Source organism: Micropterus salmoides, unplaced genomic scaffold (genome assembly GCF_014851395.1).
Source record: "Micropterus salmoides isolate LMB-PRFRI ecotype aquatic unplaced genomic scaffold, ASM1485139v1 Ms_hic_scaffold_1, whole genome shotgun sequence".
In the NCBI taxonomy this organism is placed as follows: Eukaryota; Metazoa; Chordata; class Actinopteri; order Centrarchiformes; family Centrarchidae; genus Micropterus; species Micropterus salmoides.
Genome location: NW_024040040.1, coordinates 53421092 through 53441354, shown reverse-complemented (window position 1 = coordinate 53441354; position 20263 = coordinate 53421092). Strand labels below are relative to the sequence as shown.

Genomic DNA, 20263 nt, shown 5'->3' with positions numbered 1-20263 from the left:
AAATAAAACCGGCGATGCGAGGTGACCTGTGCTGCTGCTTATCTGGAGGACGCAGACAGCGCTGCAGTGTCAAATGGAGTTAAGGATATGACAAACAGAACTGTGTTGGTGTGTGAGGTACTTGGGAGGGAGCTGGATGGATGTAGGGACAGAAACAGCAGAGGAAAGGAGGATAACAGGCTGCTGTGGATTTGTCTGACATGTAGAGGACGTGATATTAGCTCATAAATCAATCTACAATTACCTGCAGCTCATACAAGCAGAGGTTCTCCTGTGGTTGTCTGTTGTTATCTTGGAAATGAGGCTTATGGCCCTCAAATGTGCCGTAAAACTCCAGGTTGTTTGGTCGCCTGTAGCACCATAAAGCAGTAAGTTAGACAAGCAGGATGACTCGTACAGACCAGTTTGAATTGCTTTCCAATTAAACGGCTAATCCAGCAGCTCTGTGAGGAACTTAGCAGTGCTTTGAGCTAAATGCTAACATTAGCATGCTAACAGGGTTGCCAACTGTCCCGTATTAGCCGGGATGTCCCTCACATCCCATACGTGACCTCTCTTGTCCCGTTTATTGACTGCTACGCTGATCTGATACAGCAGCAGCAGCAGCAGCAGCGCTGATCACGACACTTGACAATGGTCACCAACACCTGTCATCATCCAATCGCAGCCCCCCTCTCTCTCGCCTCAGCGTACGTTAAGTAACGTTAAATGCAGCTACTGTGGACAAAGTAGCGGCAAGTCAAGTCTCGTAGTGTAAGATGCACTTGGTTAGAACGAAAGCCGAGATGATCACACTGAATGTTTTAGGAGCATATCCTGAATGATCCTGAAGGTCACCAACGCCACCGACGCCTCAACCAAGGGAAACAGAAAAAGGTTTCCAGCGTGCTGTGTAAGATATTTTTCTGTGTCTGCTGGTGGGCGGCGCAAGTTACTTGACTTTTATGAAGATAGTGATGAAATGGTAAATGGTATTCCTCAAGTTCTGATGAACTGCCTGAAAAAGCATGAACTGGAAATAAAACACATCAAAAGTAGCTTTGTTCTTTTCAGTTTTCAGACAACCTTTTGTAACCTACAGTGCAAGAGCCACAAGAGCTTTGACAGATAGGAAAGGTAACAGGTAGTGGTTCAATTAGAGGACTGTGTTAAAGGTACCTGCTGTAAATAAACTATTATTAAACCTAACGAATGTTTAACCGGTATAAAGTATAAACCTCAAGGTGGCTCTACATGAAACTTAAGGGGATCGCCAAAGTCAGTGGGATTCATCCTCTGGGCTCATTGAATGTCTCCACAAAACTCTTTGGCAATCCGTCCAATATTTGAGTCTGGACCAAGCTGGTAGATCGATTGACTGATCGCCATCCCTACAGCAGCGCAGCTAGCATGGCTACAAGTCTGAAGACACACAAATATAAATATAGGATAACCTCATCCTGTGTAGCTACTCAGAAACATAGTGATGGTTTAAGCACGATCCAGCTGCACAGAGACAGACATGCATAGACGCTTTTTCAATCTAAAACCTGACCTGATGAGAAATCAAGTTATGTTGCAGAGAGGGAGCAGGCAGACTGAGGAGGCTTTTCATTGCACTCAGGAACAAAACGCTGGAGCGAAGAAGCTACATTTATCTGAAATGTTTAGAAAGCTGAATTTATCCACAAGCTACAAAGACCCACTTCACTCCGACATGAGCGGCTCGGAAACAGAGCCTGAAGTGTTTCCAGCTCAGTGTTCGTTTGTTTGTACTGATGATTCAACCAGAACACTTTGAAGTCCGATCAAATGACCAGCTGCTCTCTGTTAGGCGGTGAAAACTTTAAAACTGCTACTGCTCCTTCATCTGTCCTCCTCTGTCCTCCAGAGTCCTGCAGGACCTCAGCCCCCACGTGGCCAAGGTGTTGGGCTCCTGCGGTCACTTCTACGCTGTGGAGTACCTGTCTGCCGGACACGCCTGGGACCAGAACATCTTCTCCCTGGAGGAGGTGGTTGTTTCTGGGCTGCAGGGTCAGGGTCAAGCCGGACAGGGAGCCCGCGGGAGGTGGACCGCCAGGGAGATGGTGCATCGCATCGCGCTGAGTTTTCTGGACATGGTGTGGCACTTTGACAACGACTTCACCCACAAACTGCACCTCTGTGACATCAAACCGGAGAACTTTGCCATCAGGAAGGACCTGACGGTGAGTCTGCATCTACGTTTCGATTCACTCTGAAGGCCAATGACTCACAGTGAAAACCAGCGAGCCGGTCTCAATGGCCTTAATGTTTTCTGAGGATGTAACGAACGTCAGCAGAATAAAAGCAAAGCAGAGAGCCGGAAGAAAAGAGATAAAAGGGATGTAAAAAAAAAGCTATTAGAGAGAGCAGAGATGGAAGTCAGAGCGGTCGGCAGATTACGTGAAGTTTTTCTTGAAGAGATGTTTTTTCAGCCCAAAGCAGATGATGTGACCCTGGGAAAGAGAAGGTCGTTCTGCATCTCCTGAACGCTACGCTGACACAGACTTACAAATCTTTTGAAATACGTTCAGTAGCTTTGAGGTTCAGGGAGAAACTTTCCTTAAAAGCTTCAGTTAAGTTAGAAAAGGTCATCTGTTCAATAAATCTCTGCATTATTTAAAGCACATTTAGTTTCCTTGATATAGTCCTGATGCTGTACGTTAATGTTTCCCCTTTCTTTGAAACAGCAACCTTTTTGATAAAACCACTTTAGGCTGTGTTATAATATCGACTCGATCACGCAGTCTCAAAACCAAACAGATGGTTGAATCTACCTTGAAAAAGTTGTTCAGTCAAGCCCAGAAGAAATCCAAAGACGGGTTTGAGCAAATAATTGAGTTACAACAAACCGTTGTCTTTGAAGAATTTATTAACAAAAAGAGAATAAACAGAGAAGTACTCAAACACATGTACAGCTGGTCCAGAGACCTGCCGCCTAGGGCAGCTTCGGGCGTCTGGCCCCGAGCAAAGGGATGCATCATCATTTACACAGTCTAGGTTTCTATGTTTTGGGGAACAGAGATCCTCTCTCGGCCTTGACTGAACATTCAAGGAGAGGAGAGGAACAACAAGAGAGGAAAACACCAAAACTATCTCACAGCTCTGACCTAAACCCTAGGAAATGTGGACAGACTAAGGAGTATAGAAGAGGAAAGGTTAAGGATAAAAACACAATACATAAATATCTATGAGACATAACAATAAGAGTAATAATAATAATATTAAAAGAACATATATAAACTTGTAATATAATGTAATATAAAGGTCTCATTTCCATCTGATTATTATTATTAAACAAGCTAATTTGTTATTTTTGAGAACGCTTCAGATTTACTTCTCATCTCATGTGAAAAAAATAAAAAACTGCTGGACTGAAAATGAAGCTACATTTTCTTTGAAAACAAACATCATCATCTCTTAGTCACTATGAATGACTTTATAATGTTCTCTAACTGACATGGTCCTCCTTTATTATTCATCTGTATTATTAAAAGTTGAAGTTTGCTTATTTTAGCTCTAACAATAAATCCAAAGACCCCGAGAAAACAAACCTGGCGTCCTCCCGTCAGTCACAAATCAAAGAAAAGTTTACATGAACCACAAGCAACTGGTTCGAGCTGCGCTGAGATTATAAAGCAACACTCTTGTTTTCTCAGCGCTCTCAGTTGGTTTTATGGTTTATGCAGCAGAATGAGGCAGACTGTCATTAATTCAACGCCATGTTAGGTCTGCGCTGGGCTCCGGGCCAACCATCACAACTGAATCTAAACTATTTTATCTTTCTTCAGGCTCGTGATTACTGGAAAATAAGCAAATGTGGAGTTTGTAGCTCCAACAAATAGGTGGTCAAGTAAACCGCCGGCTCATTATTGCTCTTATGGTATTAGCAGGATTAGTGTTTTTTCCTATAAAAATGTTGACTTGGAACAGATTAAACAGCTCGTTTATAATGCCAACCTTGTAAAATGTTGCAAAAAAACAAGAACTGCCACCTGTTCACCACAAATACAGGAAGACGTTCATGTGCAGCCAGAAAGGCTCCATTTACTTACTGTATAGTCTATACTGTTCTTCTTGTGTATCTACTAACACGGATATTGTCTTCCTCTGTGCATCAGAGCTCCATCGTTGTCCAAAAACAACATTGTACTGGTAACTTTCACACATCAAGATAGAAAGTAGAGATAAGGACGTGCAGGATAAGCAAACAAAACGGGCTGTAACAACAGAGAGACAAACCTGGCCCGAGGCTGAGAGGAGGCACCTGCCAGCAGATCAGCTTCAAGTTTCACCAAACCAAACTCACTTCACTTCAGCAGCCGCTAAGAATACAGACAGGACACAAAGTACATTAATATAATATATACGGTATATATAACGTAAAAAAGAAAAATATAGCATCAAACAGAGAACTGCCAGGTTTTCTTAATATTCTAAAGTGTGGAGTTTGTGTTTAAAAAAAAAAAACATCCTAAACTTTACACCTCAGTGAATAATTTCACTTTGACTTGAAACCCTGAAATTACCAAACTGATTTATAAACATCCCCAAATTGTCAATAGTACATTTTCAGTGTTTAATTGTAATCAATTAACTATTTGTTTTCTTTAAAAAAAAAAAAAAATGTTATAAAATGATCATAAATAATTCCCAATTTGTAAAATGTATACAGCGAATATTTAAATAAGCTATTGTAAAAGTTTCCCACAAAATGTTTATTATGTCTAATTATTTGTAATGTTAAAATTCATTGTGGAGGCCTAAATGTCTGCACTGTCTGACACTTGCAAATGAGGAAATACAAAATGTAAACCTTACTTTGGTGTCTCTTTTCATTAAACTCTTCCATTTTTTTGCTTTTTACAAAATAAACCAAAACAAAGAGGATTATCTTCGGTAGATAATCAGAATAAATATGAAACTAAATTTAAATCATACTTTAATCCTCTCCCAACTAAAAATAAATCTTGTTTGAATTACTCAGCTTGTTTACTAGATATTTAGTCAATGCTGATCCATAGAAGAAGAAAAAACAGTACTTTTGTTTTTAACATTACTGGACGAAATATATTTGTTTTAAAGTAGTTTTTTCATCTTTAAATAACCAATGAGTTTGGTCTCTGTGGTGTCTCCTGCAGGTCGTAGCGATCGACGTGGACATGGCGTTCTTTGAGCCGAAGATGAGAGACATCCTGGATCAGAACTGCAGCAGCGATGACGACTGTAACTTCTTCGACTGTTCGTCCAGGTGCAACCTGAACAAACGCAGGTGCAGCCCCCGCCGCAGGAACAGCAACCTGCAGGTGAGTACGAGGTGGGCCGCGAGTATCTGTTTCCTCAGGAGGTTTGTTCTTTGGGTCACTGTGGCGGCGTGATATAAAAATATATATTAGCTGTTGAGGAACGCCGCACTACTGGCAAATCAGAATTTCATTTCTGTCTGGGATGCAGCATTTAGATATGTTTCTGTTGAGAGATAAAATTTACAAAATATATAATCTTTTTGTAAAATGTGTGAGCTTTTTCTTTACTTGATCAGCAGTTTGGATTTATAGTTCAAATGACAAATTTAGGAAGAAAGTGTCAAAGAACATTAATTTAAGCACTTGCAAAATGCTTTTCTAAAAATAAATTAGTCTTTGAGACAAAGACAAGAAAAGCTGCAAAAGAAAAACAATGTATAAATCATTACTATAAATTTAATAATCATCAATTTATTGTCCTTCTGTTCTCACGTGTCTGAGCTTCTCTACAGATTCACCTTGGGTCTTATTTAGTTTGTGAAGCTTTTCTGTTATCTGCTATCTGTGAAGGAGATAGAAAGTATAACCCGAGGCCGAGTACGTTCACCTCAGCTCTAAACAAGGTCGTTGATAAATCACAGGATTGTCTGGGAATTCTGGGTAATCCATCTTTCACATTTAATTGTGCAGTAAATCAGCGTGTGGAATGATAATTACTGACCTGCTGACAGGTCGTGTTTTTAAATCCGCCATGAAGAGATAATATTTTATTAAAAATCTGGATATGCTTTAAATGCATTTTTATTTATTCTTTTCAGATACTTTAAAAGTTTTATATTATTTGCTATCCTGCTTATATGCCATTGTCCACAGGAACGAGAATTCTTATAATTTTTTTCTAACAATCTAAAGACATCTGTGAAAATGTCAGTTTTATTTAAGCGTTCATTATATACATTTTTTAAGAAAGTATGGAAATAAAAAATTATTTATGTTATGATTATTTTTGACATCATCTCTCCTCTTTGTCTTCAGTACATTTAATCATTGACTGACCCATAAATTAATCATTTGAAAGCCAAAATAATTTGTTTAAAGTGGATTCCCCTCATTTTAATTATGAAAAAATGGGAATAATCATGACTGAAACACATTTTATATCAAAAGGACTGATTCAAATGTTCTTTTTCATTCATTCATTTTGGTTAAAATTAATTATTATTATCTTTTCTTTCTGTATTGTGTGTCATTTTGATTCTTCAAATATAAAAGAAAACTGTCCGCACACTCTGTCAGCACCGACTTTATTAAATGACTTTTGGGTCGTGGAGGAAAAAGTGGGACAGTGAGCAGGAATTTAACTTTAACATTTTCTCCCACACCTGTCCACAAATTTATCTTGAAAAAGTCTACCATCTCATTTGTCTCATCACAAATTGCACTTTTTTACTGCAAAAACTGTAGATTTACCTTTTTGTGTAAAATTAAACTTAAAAGAAAGTCATGATTTGGTTTTACTTTAATTTGATCTTTTTGAATTTTTTAAATATATTTTACTTGTTTAAAATTGATTTAATCAGCGTTCTGATTATTCTTTTTGTTTATGTTTTATTTATCTTATTCCAGTTACCAATGTGCATTTAGTGTGTTGTTTTATGTGAAACACAAGAGATGCGCTGAGTAAATAAAGAAACAACATATATATGTACAGTATATAACATACAAGATTTTGCACTTCTGCTAATTTGCTTAACTAAAAGCATAAATTCAGATCTATATGCTTTTAAGATCATAGGGTGGCACATCATGGAGGATGAGTTATTATTATTATTATTATTATTATCATAGTGGCTAAAGCAACACCAAATATAATACATTTTGCTATTAAAATTATATTCTACATTATTACATTACACTTATTTGTTTTTTTTTATTCAGACCTTGTAAGTAGTGTTGATTAAATTAGTACCATTATCAGGAAATGTATTAAAGTGGTATTGTAATGAGCATGATTAACATTTCAAACAGTGTAATTTTAAAACAACTCATTTAAATAATTACAGATGTTATTGCGACTTTCAAATAATTCTAAATGATTATTTGCAATACTATTAATAATACTTCTTGATACTGCATCTACCAATATAGTTTAACAGCATATAACTAATTTAAATGATTTGGATTTAGTTTAAATAATAATAATCATTTAGCGGCCTCTTCTGATGAGACTCCGAGCGAAACCCCGACAACTTGAGGCCTGACGGACTCGGAGGGAACGTCTGGGATACAAAAGCCAAGCCGGACATCACCACGATAACGCCGGGACAGACTCTCATCACCCTGCCGGCTCCTGTATCACATGTCATATGATACGAGATACCTGCATTCATCATGTGTTCATATGAGACGGAGGGAAAATATGTTTCTACAGGTGATGACAGGATGTGATGCACAAACATGGCATCATCTGATGCTGGTGAGAAATGGGGTCTGCGGCTAGTTGTAACGTAAAAAAATAAGAAGATGGGAGAAGAATAAACTAAAGGCAAGAAGAAATGAAGCAAATAAAAAGAGAGAATACTAGGAACAAGAGGAGAAAAAAATTAAGACAGGAAAAAAGAAGATGAACAAGAGTTAAAACAATCAAAGAGAATAAAAATACAGACAAGGGAGAAGAGCGAGGAGAGGCAGAAGAACCCCCCCCCAAAAGAAAAAAAAAGGAAGAAGAAACCCCAGAAAACCAAAGAAGAAGAGACACTCATAAAGGTGATGAACAAAGACAGAGAAGAACAAAGAGGCAAGCAGACTGGTCATGGGACGGAAGGTGTAGATGACACGGTGATGACACACTGCTGTCCTATTGGTCCATCTGAGGCTCCACATTTGTCTCCTGAGCGCGACCCTGATGACCCCCCGCTTGTCAATCATCTCCTCAGAGAAAGGAAGCTTGTCCTTTTAACTCTGTGTGATAATAAAGCGAGGTGTCGTCTGCATAACGAAAATTAGGATCACTCACCTTTTGTCTTTTCACCTTTCCTGCCCTCTCTCTTCATGTTCTCTTCTTCTCTTTCATCCACTCGTCTGCGCTCCTTCGCTTTCATCCTTTCTCCTCCTCTTCCTCTCCTTTTACCCTTTCCTGTCTTTTCATCTACAATCATAACTACTTCCTCTTCTCCCCTCCTCTCCCGTCCTTTTCCTTTCTCTCCTCACACATTCACTCTTGCCTTCCCCTCATTTCATCTCTTCTTAATTTTCTCTCCAATATTTCTCTCAATATTCTTCTGTTCATTCCTCTCCTGTCCCTTTTCTTTTTCATCTCTTCTCTGAAGCGCCATCTTCTATATTTTATTTCCTCTCATTTTTCACACTTTCCTTTCATCTATGTTGACTTCATTCATCTTCTTCTTCTTTTCTTCACACATCTCTTCTTCTGTTGTTTCTTTCCTCTCTCCAGGTGATCTGTGAGAAGATCTTCCGGCCGTGGTTTTCTCCCACACTGCTCGGGGCCAAAGCAGGGCTCCCTCTTCAGGTAGGATTGTGTATATTATACTTTTATTCTACTCTATTTTATTTATATGTATTTATTGTGTATTTACCTGTATTATTTATTAATGTACTTCATAAAAATAAATAAAATTCATAAACAAATAAAAGACAATAATCAACTTAAGTACTTCTTATTTAATCTATCAACAGTGGAATTTAGTTGAGGCAGCTCAAATGCAGACAATGCAAAAGGGTAGAATTCAGTTGTTTGTTCAAATTATACTTGCTATAATAATGCTCTGTTTCTCTGTAGCTTTGAAAGTTTGCAAAAACACAGGAGGAGAACAAGGTGGGGTTGTAGATGAATTAGGTCGGTCTCAAACTGTCTTCTGTGGGTTTTTTGAACAGGTGGAGCTGCAGAGAGCGGTGCAAGAGTGTTCGGAAACAGTAGGAGGCGTGGAGCAGAGAGAAGACGATGAGATGGGTCAGAGCAGGGGCGTCCATCAGCGTCTCCTTAAAATCCTGACCCGCCTCCTCCAGGAGGGAGGGGCTTCGGGGGAAGGAGGAGGGGCCTGGGAGGGGAAAGGCCACATCCACACTGCACTGAACTTCTGAGAAGGTGAAGTGAAGACTGGTGTCCTTCTACAGTCTCTGACAGTCAAACATGAACTATAAATAAATGCTGTATGGCCCAAAGTATGTGGACAACACTTTCTATGTGTACTCTTGGTCTGGGTCGGGTTTTCCCGGTTTGGGCCTCTTAGTTCCAATGATGGGAAACCCAAAGCAGCTCCATAAAGAAATGGTGAAGAGCTTGACTGCTCTGCACAGAGCCCCCGACCTCAACCCCATCCATCATGTTTCGGGGGAACTTGAACACCGACTGTGAGCCAGACCTGATCAACAGGTTCAACATCTGCTGGAGAGACTGAAACCAGAAGGAGGCTGGCGGGTATGACAAACTAGAATCTATATCCCACCATCCGCTGTTTGTTGTACACAAAGTCTTTGGATTTCATGTCACTTTGGATTTGGTCACAATGAATGTGGAAACATCCAGAGCAGGCCTGGAGGTCTGAGTGAGAGTGATGCCTTCAGTGTCTCCTCATCTGAGGAGTATATTACGGATCCAGTCTACGAGGATCCTCTCTTCTTATCCAGTTAGTCTCAGTGAGATTTAAAAAACCTCAGTCGTTTGAGATACAAGCTGCAGATGTAACACCGTAGTAAATGTATTAATCACTAATTATATCAATGAATAGGTAAAAATGACTAATGGCTTCCTTCGTTGGTGTTGGAGCTCAACATTGGGCAAGATTTGGGCTTTTGAAGGCAGATAACTGATATTTCCTTAATCGAAACTGCCACAGTTAAGCATTTCCCTTCCAAACAGTTCAGTTTACACACAACTCTACATTAGAATATTTCCCCCATAACATACAGCATCTTTATTCTGTACATTTGATCAGTAATTCATTTTGGTTAAATCCACAATGGTCCAAATAAATCTTCTTCTCTTACCTTTAGTTGAGAGTAATGCTACAACGAGGGTCACCAGTCCTGCAGGGACAGAATATAAGGTCAGTTTGTTGACAGGTCTCTGACCTACACATCCTCCACATTCGTTATTCTAATCATAAAAATGTTTTCAATCTGGATCAATAATCTGAATCCACATAGTTAAAGACGAGCATGCTGACAGTCTGAAAGCAGTTGTCTGGGACTATTAGGGTCAGAGTTTGTGAACTCGTCATCTAAATTTGGTTTTAACTGAACAGTATCTTCAAGAGTTACATCAGTTTTAGGCAGATTTGGTCGAGCCAACATGGATCTGACAGTTACAAAAAAAGTATGGAATATCAAAAGGGCAAAAAAACTAAATGTTATGCGTCTAAGGCTACATCCACACTGCTACGTTTCTGTTTTAAAACGCAGCACTTTGTGCCTCATTTACGCCTGCCGTTCAGACTAAAAAGGTGAATCTGAACAGCTAAAATGGAGAAATTTGAAAACTTTTTATAAACTTCGTGGTAGTGTATTAGTGTGTACAGGTAAAAATGGAGAAGTTTGAAAACACTAAATAACTAAATACCAAGTAACACTTGTACTGTGCATATCGCCATATTTACTTTGCGATGACTCCCAGTGTGTTTTCTGCCACCACAGTCGCCTTGTACTCCTGTGTTACTTTCAGCACCAGTTCCACCTCATTGTCGGTCCATGCTAAAAAATCTCCGGTGTGGTTTGTCATCGTCTGTAGCAGATTCTTCTTTCTAATTATTCACTTCAATTCTGCTCCTTTATGGCCTCCGTAGATATCACACAAACTGATGAAGATTGGACAAAGATATTTTAAAGAAATTGTTGGAAAAATCTAAATGGTAGAACATCTTGAGACCAAACAAAGCCAAGGAACCCAGCGGAAAAATGTACTCACAGTTTAGGAAAACATATAGTGCTTTATAAAGGCAACAGGCGTCCTTAAACTTAAAAAAATATATATTTCTTTACTCGCGGCCTAACCTTCCTCCAAATCTTGATAAACCTGTTACCGATGTTTTGTGAACTCCTGCTAACCAACAGACCTTCTTGGCGGTGATAATTACAGATTCTTACATCATCGCGTTGTAGGATCTGTGCTGCAGTAACGATATGGAAGAACATCAACGTCATCTGTCTCCGGTCCACACACCAGCAAAGCACTTTCATTAGGATTTCTTTCTCCGACTGTTCATTCGTGTGTCTGTGTTTATGTCTGGGGTCGGACTGGGTCACATGGGTGCTGTGATATCGCTGAGTCAGCTTAATTGTAATGTACAGTGACTAAATGGTCTCTCCAGGACCAGGCTTGTGTAAATAGACAAACTAAATAAAGGTACTGTGATGTTTGATTTCATATGCAGAGATCAGTTGAATAATAAAATCTTCAGAACATGTGCATACACCTGCTGCAAGTTATTTTATTAATGTACATCAATATGTTCCAGATGGATGCTGGTAAAAGTTAGCGGCGGTGGTTTGATTGCTCTACTCTCACTCAGGCTTAACAACACTTCAACACGCCACTTAAAGGTGAGGACAGACTCACTGCCTCTTGCAATGATTGCCCCCATGACCTCTGTCCATGAAAACAGAGTGTAACAACTGTTAGGGGGGCAGAGATCTGTGGACTGGAGATGAAGGACGGTTTTCAATCATCAGAAGACGGACGAATGTTTCCCTGTAACAACTGTAAGTCTACACATGATCAGTGCTACAAACGCTGCTCACATCAATGTCTGTGAAGATCCTCAGTCATCCAGGTCGTACTTATCCAAGGAAGGTTAAAATTAAGGGAAACTAGATACTTTAAGATACTTGAAGATAGTGTTGTAGTACTCGAGACCGGTCTTAAGACCACTTTTTGATGGTCTTGGCATCGCATTTGTACTCGGTCTTGTCTCGGCATTTGTACTCGGTCTTGTCTCGGTCTCGGACATTGAGGACTCTGGATTTTATTTCAAGACCAGTCAAGACCATAACTTTGGGAATATCAATGATTTGCTTTTGCATTGTCTGATTTATTTGCTAACATCCTAACTTTTATTGGATGACTGTCCCCCGCTCCCCGCGATGGTCAACGTGGAAAAGGAGTGTTGAATAATGATGCTTACGTTGATTTCAGCTCTTAGTGTTTGTATGTGGGTGTTTTAATGGGAAATGGGGATCTTTTCAGATCAGTTTGAGAAGTACCTGTGATCTCGTTCCACATTTTATTGTGTGTCATGTAATGTGGGGAACTGGTCTTGGTCTTGACTTGGTCACAGTCCCTGAAAGTCTTGGTCTTGTCTCGGTCTAGATAAACTCTGGTCTTGGTTTTGACTTTGTCTCGGTTTGGGCGCTCTTGACTACAACACTACTTGAAGACGTTTCGCCTCTCATCCAGAAACTTCCTCAATTCTGACTAACTGACATCGAGTCCCAGTTATTTAACCTCCGTGGGGTCGTTATCAGTGTGATGGATACCGCTTGGTTCGTTAGTGTTTCCGGCTGTTGTAACTATAGTCGGTACGGTCGTTGGCACTGTCACGTCGGCCAAATGTAAGTGTTTGTTCACTCTTCCTGGGACAGCACTATAGGTGGAGGGTAAGTGGTGCAAGGGGTGCTCACATTACCAACGTGCGCCAGCTTGCAGTGGAAGCCTGCAAAACAAGCCTAGCAACGTTTGAGTATCAAGTTGAGGTTGCGTTAGCTCATTAGCTCAGTCTGTGGACTTGGAACTGGAGGTTCGCCGGTTTGAGTCCAGCACAGATCACTGTCGAAGGTGCCCCTGAGCAAGTCCCTGAACCCCTAACTGTTCCCCGTGCGCTGCACAATGGCAAGACACTGCTCCAAATTAGGATGGGAACAAATTCTGCATGCATAGTACTGTGTCAAAATTGCATGCGGCCAATAAAGTTGATTAGACTGAGAACAAACTGAGAAACTCTGGATGCTGCCGATCACACGTCGACGGAGAAAACAGCCGGATGGGCCGTGAGTAAAACCAGTTGACCGACATTAGTTAACTATTATTTCCAAAGTTTCTTAAATCAAAATCCATAATCTAAATTTCTCGATCTCAAAATTTTAACAGAAAGAATAATATAAATTCAAACCATCTTGTTAAAGTTATTATGGCTCCAACACCATTATTTCCGCAGTTATCCCTCTTCAGAAAAGAAGACACGCGTGAACTCAAGAATCAAGAAGGATTAGATGGCAGGAAACTTTCACAGGTTGCTTTCAGATCACACACAGTTGTCATGTAATTGGTTGCACATTGAAAAGCGACCAGGTAAACGCAACGCTCAAGGTCAGCACAAAGTGGTTCTGCTGCTCACTGAAGGAACTTTAGATGCAGCCATGTTTGTTGCAGATCAAACATCATCGCAGTTACCACTTGGCTTCGTAGATATGGCTTTCAGCTTTAATGTTATTTTTGTGACTTTGTGAGAAGTTGCTGGTTTAATAAACTTGGCCTTTTCGTGGCCTTCAAATCCAGAAGAATCCCGGGACACGCAGGAGAGCTGGCAGGTGTGTGAGATGTCTCAGCGCGAGAGACGTGGGCTCGGACTCGTGTTTGGACTCCTGCCCCATTATACAGTATGTGATCGCTGGTTTGTTCATCTGCAGCACTCTGGGGATTTAGTCTCACTGTAAAGCTCCTCATATATAAACACAGTCCTCTCGCTCGCTCTCTGCAGGAATCGGGTTTCAAATCTTCTCCAGCTGCTTCTCTAAACTCAGCAGCTGGAAGCTTTTTTTAAACGTGCTGCGAGTGACTGAGTTGAACTAAACACATCATTGGTGAGTTTAGACAAATCAAACGCTCCTCTCTTCTCCTCTGTAGTTCATGTGTCCACGCACAGCTGGGCGTGAAAGTGATAAGCCATGCTAAGGATTGTTATTTCTTTCACAGATGTAAGTTTCATCAGTCTGAACATCAGGACACCGGTGTAAGGAAGGAAGGTCTGAGGTTTTCCTCCAACAGCAGCGATATGCATCTATACGTCCTCCTCCTCCTCCTCCTCCTCTCCTCCTCCAGACGCCGGCCTCTGAGCTGATCAAGTTTCAGTGTTTCTGCAGAACTCAAAATGAAACCCGAGCTGAGGAAGCAGCAGGAGACTGAAGGTAGACACAACATGTCGGACACAACCTCCGTCCATCTGGATTGAGAGCTCAAAATATAAACTAAAGCTTCTATTTATAACATAGTGGATATAAAAAGGTATTTAAATGTGAGTCTGAACAATGCCCTCAGTTTGACACGAGACCGACCCTCTGTGGGCCTCAGGACTGATACGACGGTGGTGAAAGGATATACAACCCGGGGCCTCATCTGAAGGCTTTCAAATGCAGAATTCCTAATAAAAAGACTGTGAACTTGGAAGAAATAAACTTTATTTGTGTAACTCTGCTGAGGCCTCATTTTACTGGTGCAGAAATGTGAGGTCCTGATGTGTCCCCGAGGTGAATTAACTCCACTCAGACTGTTTGAAGAAAGAGACAGAGCAACAGACAAACTGGTGTCACCACATCAGTTTTATGGTAATGACTTACCTGGAAATCTTCCACAGAACCCGGCCTGGCATCTTTCCACTGTTTTCTTTTCCTTAACAACGCACACTGCAAAAAAAAAAAAAAAAGAAAGCTCTCACATTCAGATGAGTGACTCTCCTGTGAAACAGAAACTCTGTGTCTCTTATAAAAACTATACGATCTGTTTCTGTTGATATGAAACACCACAGAGAGCTGACAGCACAGTTATCATGAGCACTGTGCACTGTGCACACTGTAGTCTGAAAGTCCTCCAACATTTACCTCATGCTGTGTTTCTGCTGCCAACACGCAGAGTTGCTTCACCGACGAGTTTCATGGCTTATCAGACACCAAAAACACTCCACAGCTGTTCACACTTAGAGAAAGTTATCACAGCGACTATCATTTAATCCTCCGTCTCCACGACGGTGAAGCTCATTCGTCTATTTCCTGATGCTTATCCACAACCTGCATAGTTGTGCAGACGCTGGACAGCTGTGCTTATAACCTCGGTTGAGACTAAATTACAAGCTAATCTATTAGGACTGAGCGCTCGCACGAATTTGATTGGTGAATGCAGAGCGCTGCTGGATCACGTTGCCACTCATTCACCAGGTCACCCTGTGTTCTGACGCGACCACCTGCTGGTCTTAATGCAGGTCTCTCTCAAAACCCTTTCTATCAGAACCAGCATCAACTTTTTCAGCGGTTGGACCTACAGTAGCTCGTTGGATCGGACCACACGGGCCCACCTTCGCTCCCCACGGGCATCAATGATCCTCGGCCGTCCACGACCCTGTCGGCGGTTCACCGCTTCTCCTTCCTTGGACCACTTGCAGAAGACGAGAGTTCATCTGCATTTAATGTTTGTTTTTTTTTACAGGCATTTTCCGGAGTGTAACCATGAGCATATGTTCCCCGTGCAGACACTTCACGAAGAAAGAATTTCTAAAGAGTTGGAAATCTGTGGGTTTCAAGCTTCTTGCGTGGAGATAGGTTTGACCATTGAGCAACATTCAACTAATTTGCAGTGCGATCCTGTGTTTTTCCAACACGTTCTCACTCGTCACACATGGGCGCTTGGTCGAAACCGCTTGGCGTCAGTTTTTAACACCCTGGGTATACAGCTCTGCGATCAAGTTAGCAACAATAAAAATGCAACATCCGGTTAGATTTTCAAAATAAAACTAGTGGTTGATGTTGTGAAATGTTGCAATTTGGTTAGATTTAAGCACCCAAACTATTTGGTTAGTTTGAGGAAACCATCATGGTTTGGGTTAACGTTACTTGTGTTAACTTGTGTAACTTGTGCCACAAATTAAAACAGTCAGTGTTGACTTTTTATTTCACACGGGAAACAAACACCGGCCTCCTGGGTTAAAGTCCCGCTTCTGGCCCACCGTCCATCCCAGCCATCTCCTTACATGGACTTTTCTGTTAAACACCTACCTTTACATTTATTCTTTTAGCTGACGCTTTTATCTAAAGCGACTTACAGCAACTAAGGGTTAAGTGTCTTGCTCAGGGACACAATGGCGGTGTCGCAGTGGGAATTGAACCGTCCAAAGGTGACGTTACTGGGCTTCCCTACTATGACGCTAAGGGGCTGTCCAGAAAACTGCCTGCATCGGCTCTTGACCATGCTGGGAGTGAGAACAGGTTGGCTTTCAACACAGTGGTCAGTACATCAGGAGTAAAGTGTTAACGTCGGCCTGAACACAACCTCAGTGAGACGCTGAGCAGAAGTTTAAAAGGATGACTTGGACATTTCTTACAGTGCAGAGACGCACAGACAGCCCGGAGCACTTTTACAGTGCTGTTAAAGTGGCGTCACAGATCATCAGCTGATCTCCGAGTACAAACACAGAGGTGGTTAAAGTGTCCCTCACCGTGGCGGCAGAGTGAGCTCCGGCTGATAACCATCTAATCCACACTGAATCACCAAACCGAGCGTTTAACGTCAGCTGTCAAACACCTGCTGTCGCGTCGCCGATCGAGGCCTTTTCTGCTTTTTGTACATTTTTAGTGCCGACGCAGTGCAGATTTAGTCACATTATATGAGGCCCAAATGGAGCAGGAGTGAATATCTGAACACTTAACAGAATACTCTTTCCAGTCCGAACTCGCGCCCCGTCATGCAGGAGGAGACACGTTCAGCCGCCGCCGCAGGAATTCTTCCCGTGTGCCAAAAGAAGCTCATTAGCTTCCAGGTCAATAATTCTTCTTTAGCATGAGATCGTGTTTCTTTGATGTGTGTTAATTAATGTCTTCTTTCAGCCAGTAAGTCGGATTAATCAAAGCCGTGCCGCCTCTGCTCTGTTCTGTAAGTGGAGATAAATATCTGGTCGTGTTGGTAAGTGTGGGTTTGTTCATCCTGTCACGGGTGTTGCTGTGATGAGACGAGGTAACCAGGCGGTTTAATCTCAGCCCTCGGGGTTTATTCACAGTGTCAGAGTGTACGAGCTGTCAATCGCTGCATGTTTGCCTTTCATTCCCCCTGGAGATTTTACAGCTTTATTATCTATTTATATCTTCTGTAACTGTTGACTGTGTCGCTGTGTTGATTCTGTTTGTTGCTGTTGTTCATGTGAATGTTTCTGGTTTTAAATGAGACCAGAACAAAGAAAACACCAAACCCCGAATGTGCTTTCGGTAAATAAAGCTAGACCCAGTTCGGCCCAAAACAAACTGGGACGTTTTCCTGGTTTGGAAATCAGCGCTGGCTCGTTTTGGAAGTCACCTGCATCTAATTTCTCGATATCTAAAGTTTCCAGCAGCCTACTGGAGGAGCCAAGAGAAGCCGGTCTTCATTATCCCAGAGAGGAGCCACACCTAACTCTTAAATACACATTAAATCACTTCAGTTTAGTTTCACAAGAGAGAAAAAGTGGACAGACTGACAGCAGAGGAGGAAACTAAAAACTTGGACAAATAAACTGTCTGAACACATGATGACTGACACCTGTAGTCAACATATAATCTGATAATAGTCCTGCGTTGTTCTCGTAACTGCCCGCCTGACCCTTTAGCAGCAGGACGACGTCTTTAGTTTGTGCCTTAAAAATCCCTGTTGGAAGATGAATCTGTTTAAGGGTTCAGGCACAAAAACTACTTTAGATTTGAAGAAAACATCACGGTTTGGGGTAAAACTACTACCTCATTCAAGTTAGGGGAGCTTTGTTGTCATAGTTACAATGATAGCCACCTGGTAAAGGTCAGGGAGCGATCGCGGGTCACAGAACAATGTCGCTTTGAAACAAGACACACATGGCGGTCTCCTGTCTGGGGTTTAGCTGACCCGCCCCGCCGCCGCACACACATTTAATCAGGTACTGTACTGAAGTACAGCTTCAAGGTTTTTTCTTTTCAGGCAACTTTCTACTTCTACATTAATCGAACAGCTTTAGTTACTTTACGAATTAAAACATGTGGAGAGTTTATAAAATATGATGTTTTGAACTAAACTCCACAAATGATTTTTACAAGCACAGCTGAAACAATTAGTCGATTAATCAATTAGTCCAGTGGTTCTTACACAAAACTAGGAAAAAAACAACTTAAAAACAACTAGACGGACTACAGCTGTGAATGGAATCACTTTGGGTGGACACGGTAAATATAATAATATAATAACTGTAATGCCAACCGCTAACGCCAAAGAAGAATAAGGCCCCGAACAGACAGAAAGCACTTTGCAGGTTCAGTACAGCTTTTTTTGGTTGAATTTGGAAAAGAGCAAAGCGCTGCGTTTTTATAATGTTGCTGGGCAACCACCGAATCAGCTGTCCTGTCAGTCTAATCAAAGATTATAGCGCCAGCGATCTGTAATCTTTGGTTTGGCGCCGAGTAAAAACTTGATCACATTATATATAATATTAAATAAAAAAGGGGTCGGACTGCCAGAAAGGTTAAGAAATCCTGAATTAGTGGATTTACAGAAACTTGCTGCCAAACTATTTTTAAAAAATTCATGGTTTCAGCTTCTCTCTCGTGAAGATTTGCTGTTTTTTCCTCTGAATCATTGTAATAACTGTAACGTCTGCTGATCACGTTGAGGTTTGGACACGATGAGCATTGTGAAAGAGTCACTTTGGGCTCTGCGTAACTGTAAAATGAAAAAAAATCACTAGTTTAAAATGAGTTGCTGCTTTACATTAATGACGTCCTGATTATACTCACGTATTTTTACAGTGTGCTGGACTTTTAATGAAGTTAAGCATCAGCACTGTGCTGTAGTGGAAATGTCCACCAATGACGTCTTCCCCTCAGAGGACTCACACTGAAGCTTCACTGCTGTTCATTAAGGTCAAATAAAGCGCAGTCACTCGCTCAGCTGCTCGCTGTCGAGGCCGCCACAACGTTTAGTGCTCGTTTTCTGCTGGTGTGTAAATGTGTGTGTGTGTCCGACCGGCCCAGTCCTGTTTAAAGGTTACAGATGTTCTCTCACGGCGTCTGTCCATGCAGATACTTTTGGTTTTACGTGTCCAGGTTTTCAAGATGCAAGTGTCTGGATGCGAGCCTTGATACAGTGGAGGTGAATGGAAATGACTCTGTAGGACGAGATTCACGAGAAGCCGTGACTGCCTTCGTAATGACTCACAGTTTGAGCTCTGCTGCGCTGCTCCAGTTCAATTAAACAACACGAGATAAAAAGGTGATAAAACGGCACGTTGGTTCTGTTCTTTAGAAACTAATTTCACACTGTGTTAAGTCCGAACAGGGAGCAATAAACTGTCTGAGCCGTGATGAAGAGGAGAGAGAGAGAGAGGCCGAGCAGTGAGACATTACAACTTGATTTAATATTGATAAGACAGCGAGGTCGGAGCTTTCACAGCGGCCTTTCTCTACAGATTTAAGTTGTATTTCCTCCATGTTGCTGTTTGGTTTCATCCTCTATTATTAAGAAAAAAAGTAAAGTAATACAGACAAAATAGCTAAATGATCACCTCGAGCAAAGCAGCTGAAGTCCTGGAGAAGTCCCTGATGTGTAGATGTTCTCCGTTCTCCACAGGTCAAATGTTAAACTATAGAAAAACAAATGTTTGGTCATTTAGCATTAAAATACCTGTGTTAAACGTGTGCGACACTAACGGCTAAATCTTCTGAGTTTCTGAGGATGTTTTCATAATTTGAACTCTTTCACTGTGAATTTTTGATACTTACAGGTGAGATTTGAGGTGAAGTTTTACTTTAATGTCGCTGCCACACATCTTCACATGTCTGAGCAGGCTGACGACAACGTCCTAGAAAAGCCCTGTTTCCTCATCCACACACACACACACACACACACACACAGAGTTTCCTGCCATCTGGCTGCAGATGTTGCTTCTCTGATGACAGAACAGCAGCTTCAAAGACGACCTGCAGGCAGAACCTCACATATGTGTGCGTGTGTGTGTGTGTGTGTGTTGTAATACTAATGTTGTGGGGACATAAATCTGTTTACACAGTCACATTGTGGGGACTCACCT

The 20263-nt window shown here is 41.3% G+C and overlaps 1 protein-coding gene and 1 long non-coding RNA gene across 5 annotated transcripts in view; both read left to right on the top strand.

Annotated features, from left to right (window-relative positions):
* dipk1c (divergent protein kinase domain 1C) overlaps nucleotides 1–11676 on the top strand; it is a 55528-nt gene extending 43852 nt beyond the window's left edge. For all 4 annotated transcript variants that reach the window (XM_038732933.1, XM_038732934.1, XM_038732937.1 and 1 more), the window contains exons 7-10: nucleotides 1871–2186; nucleotides 5142–5306; nucleotides 8701–8775; nucleotides 9141–11676. In XM_038732933.1, the coding sequence (XP_038588861.1) occupies nucleotides 1871–2186; nucleotides 5142–5306; nucleotides 8701–8775; nucleotides 9141–9347 (763 nt within the window). In that variant the 3' untranslated portion in view covers nucleotides 9348–11676. The remainder of the gene's footprint in view (nucleotides 1–1870; nucleotides 2187–5141; nucleotides 5307–8700; nucleotides 8776–9140) is intronic.
* An 808-nt stretch (nucleotides 11677–12484) lies between these two features.
* Nucleotides 12485–17480, top strand: LOC119913670. Its single transcript, XR_005446607.1, has 3 exons — nucleotides 12485–13856; nucleotides 13958–14060; nucleotides 14173–17480. It is a non-coding gene; the product is annotated as an uncharacterized LOC119913670 (long non-coding RNA).
* The last annotated feature ends 2783 nt before the right edge of the window (nucleotides 17481–20263 follow it).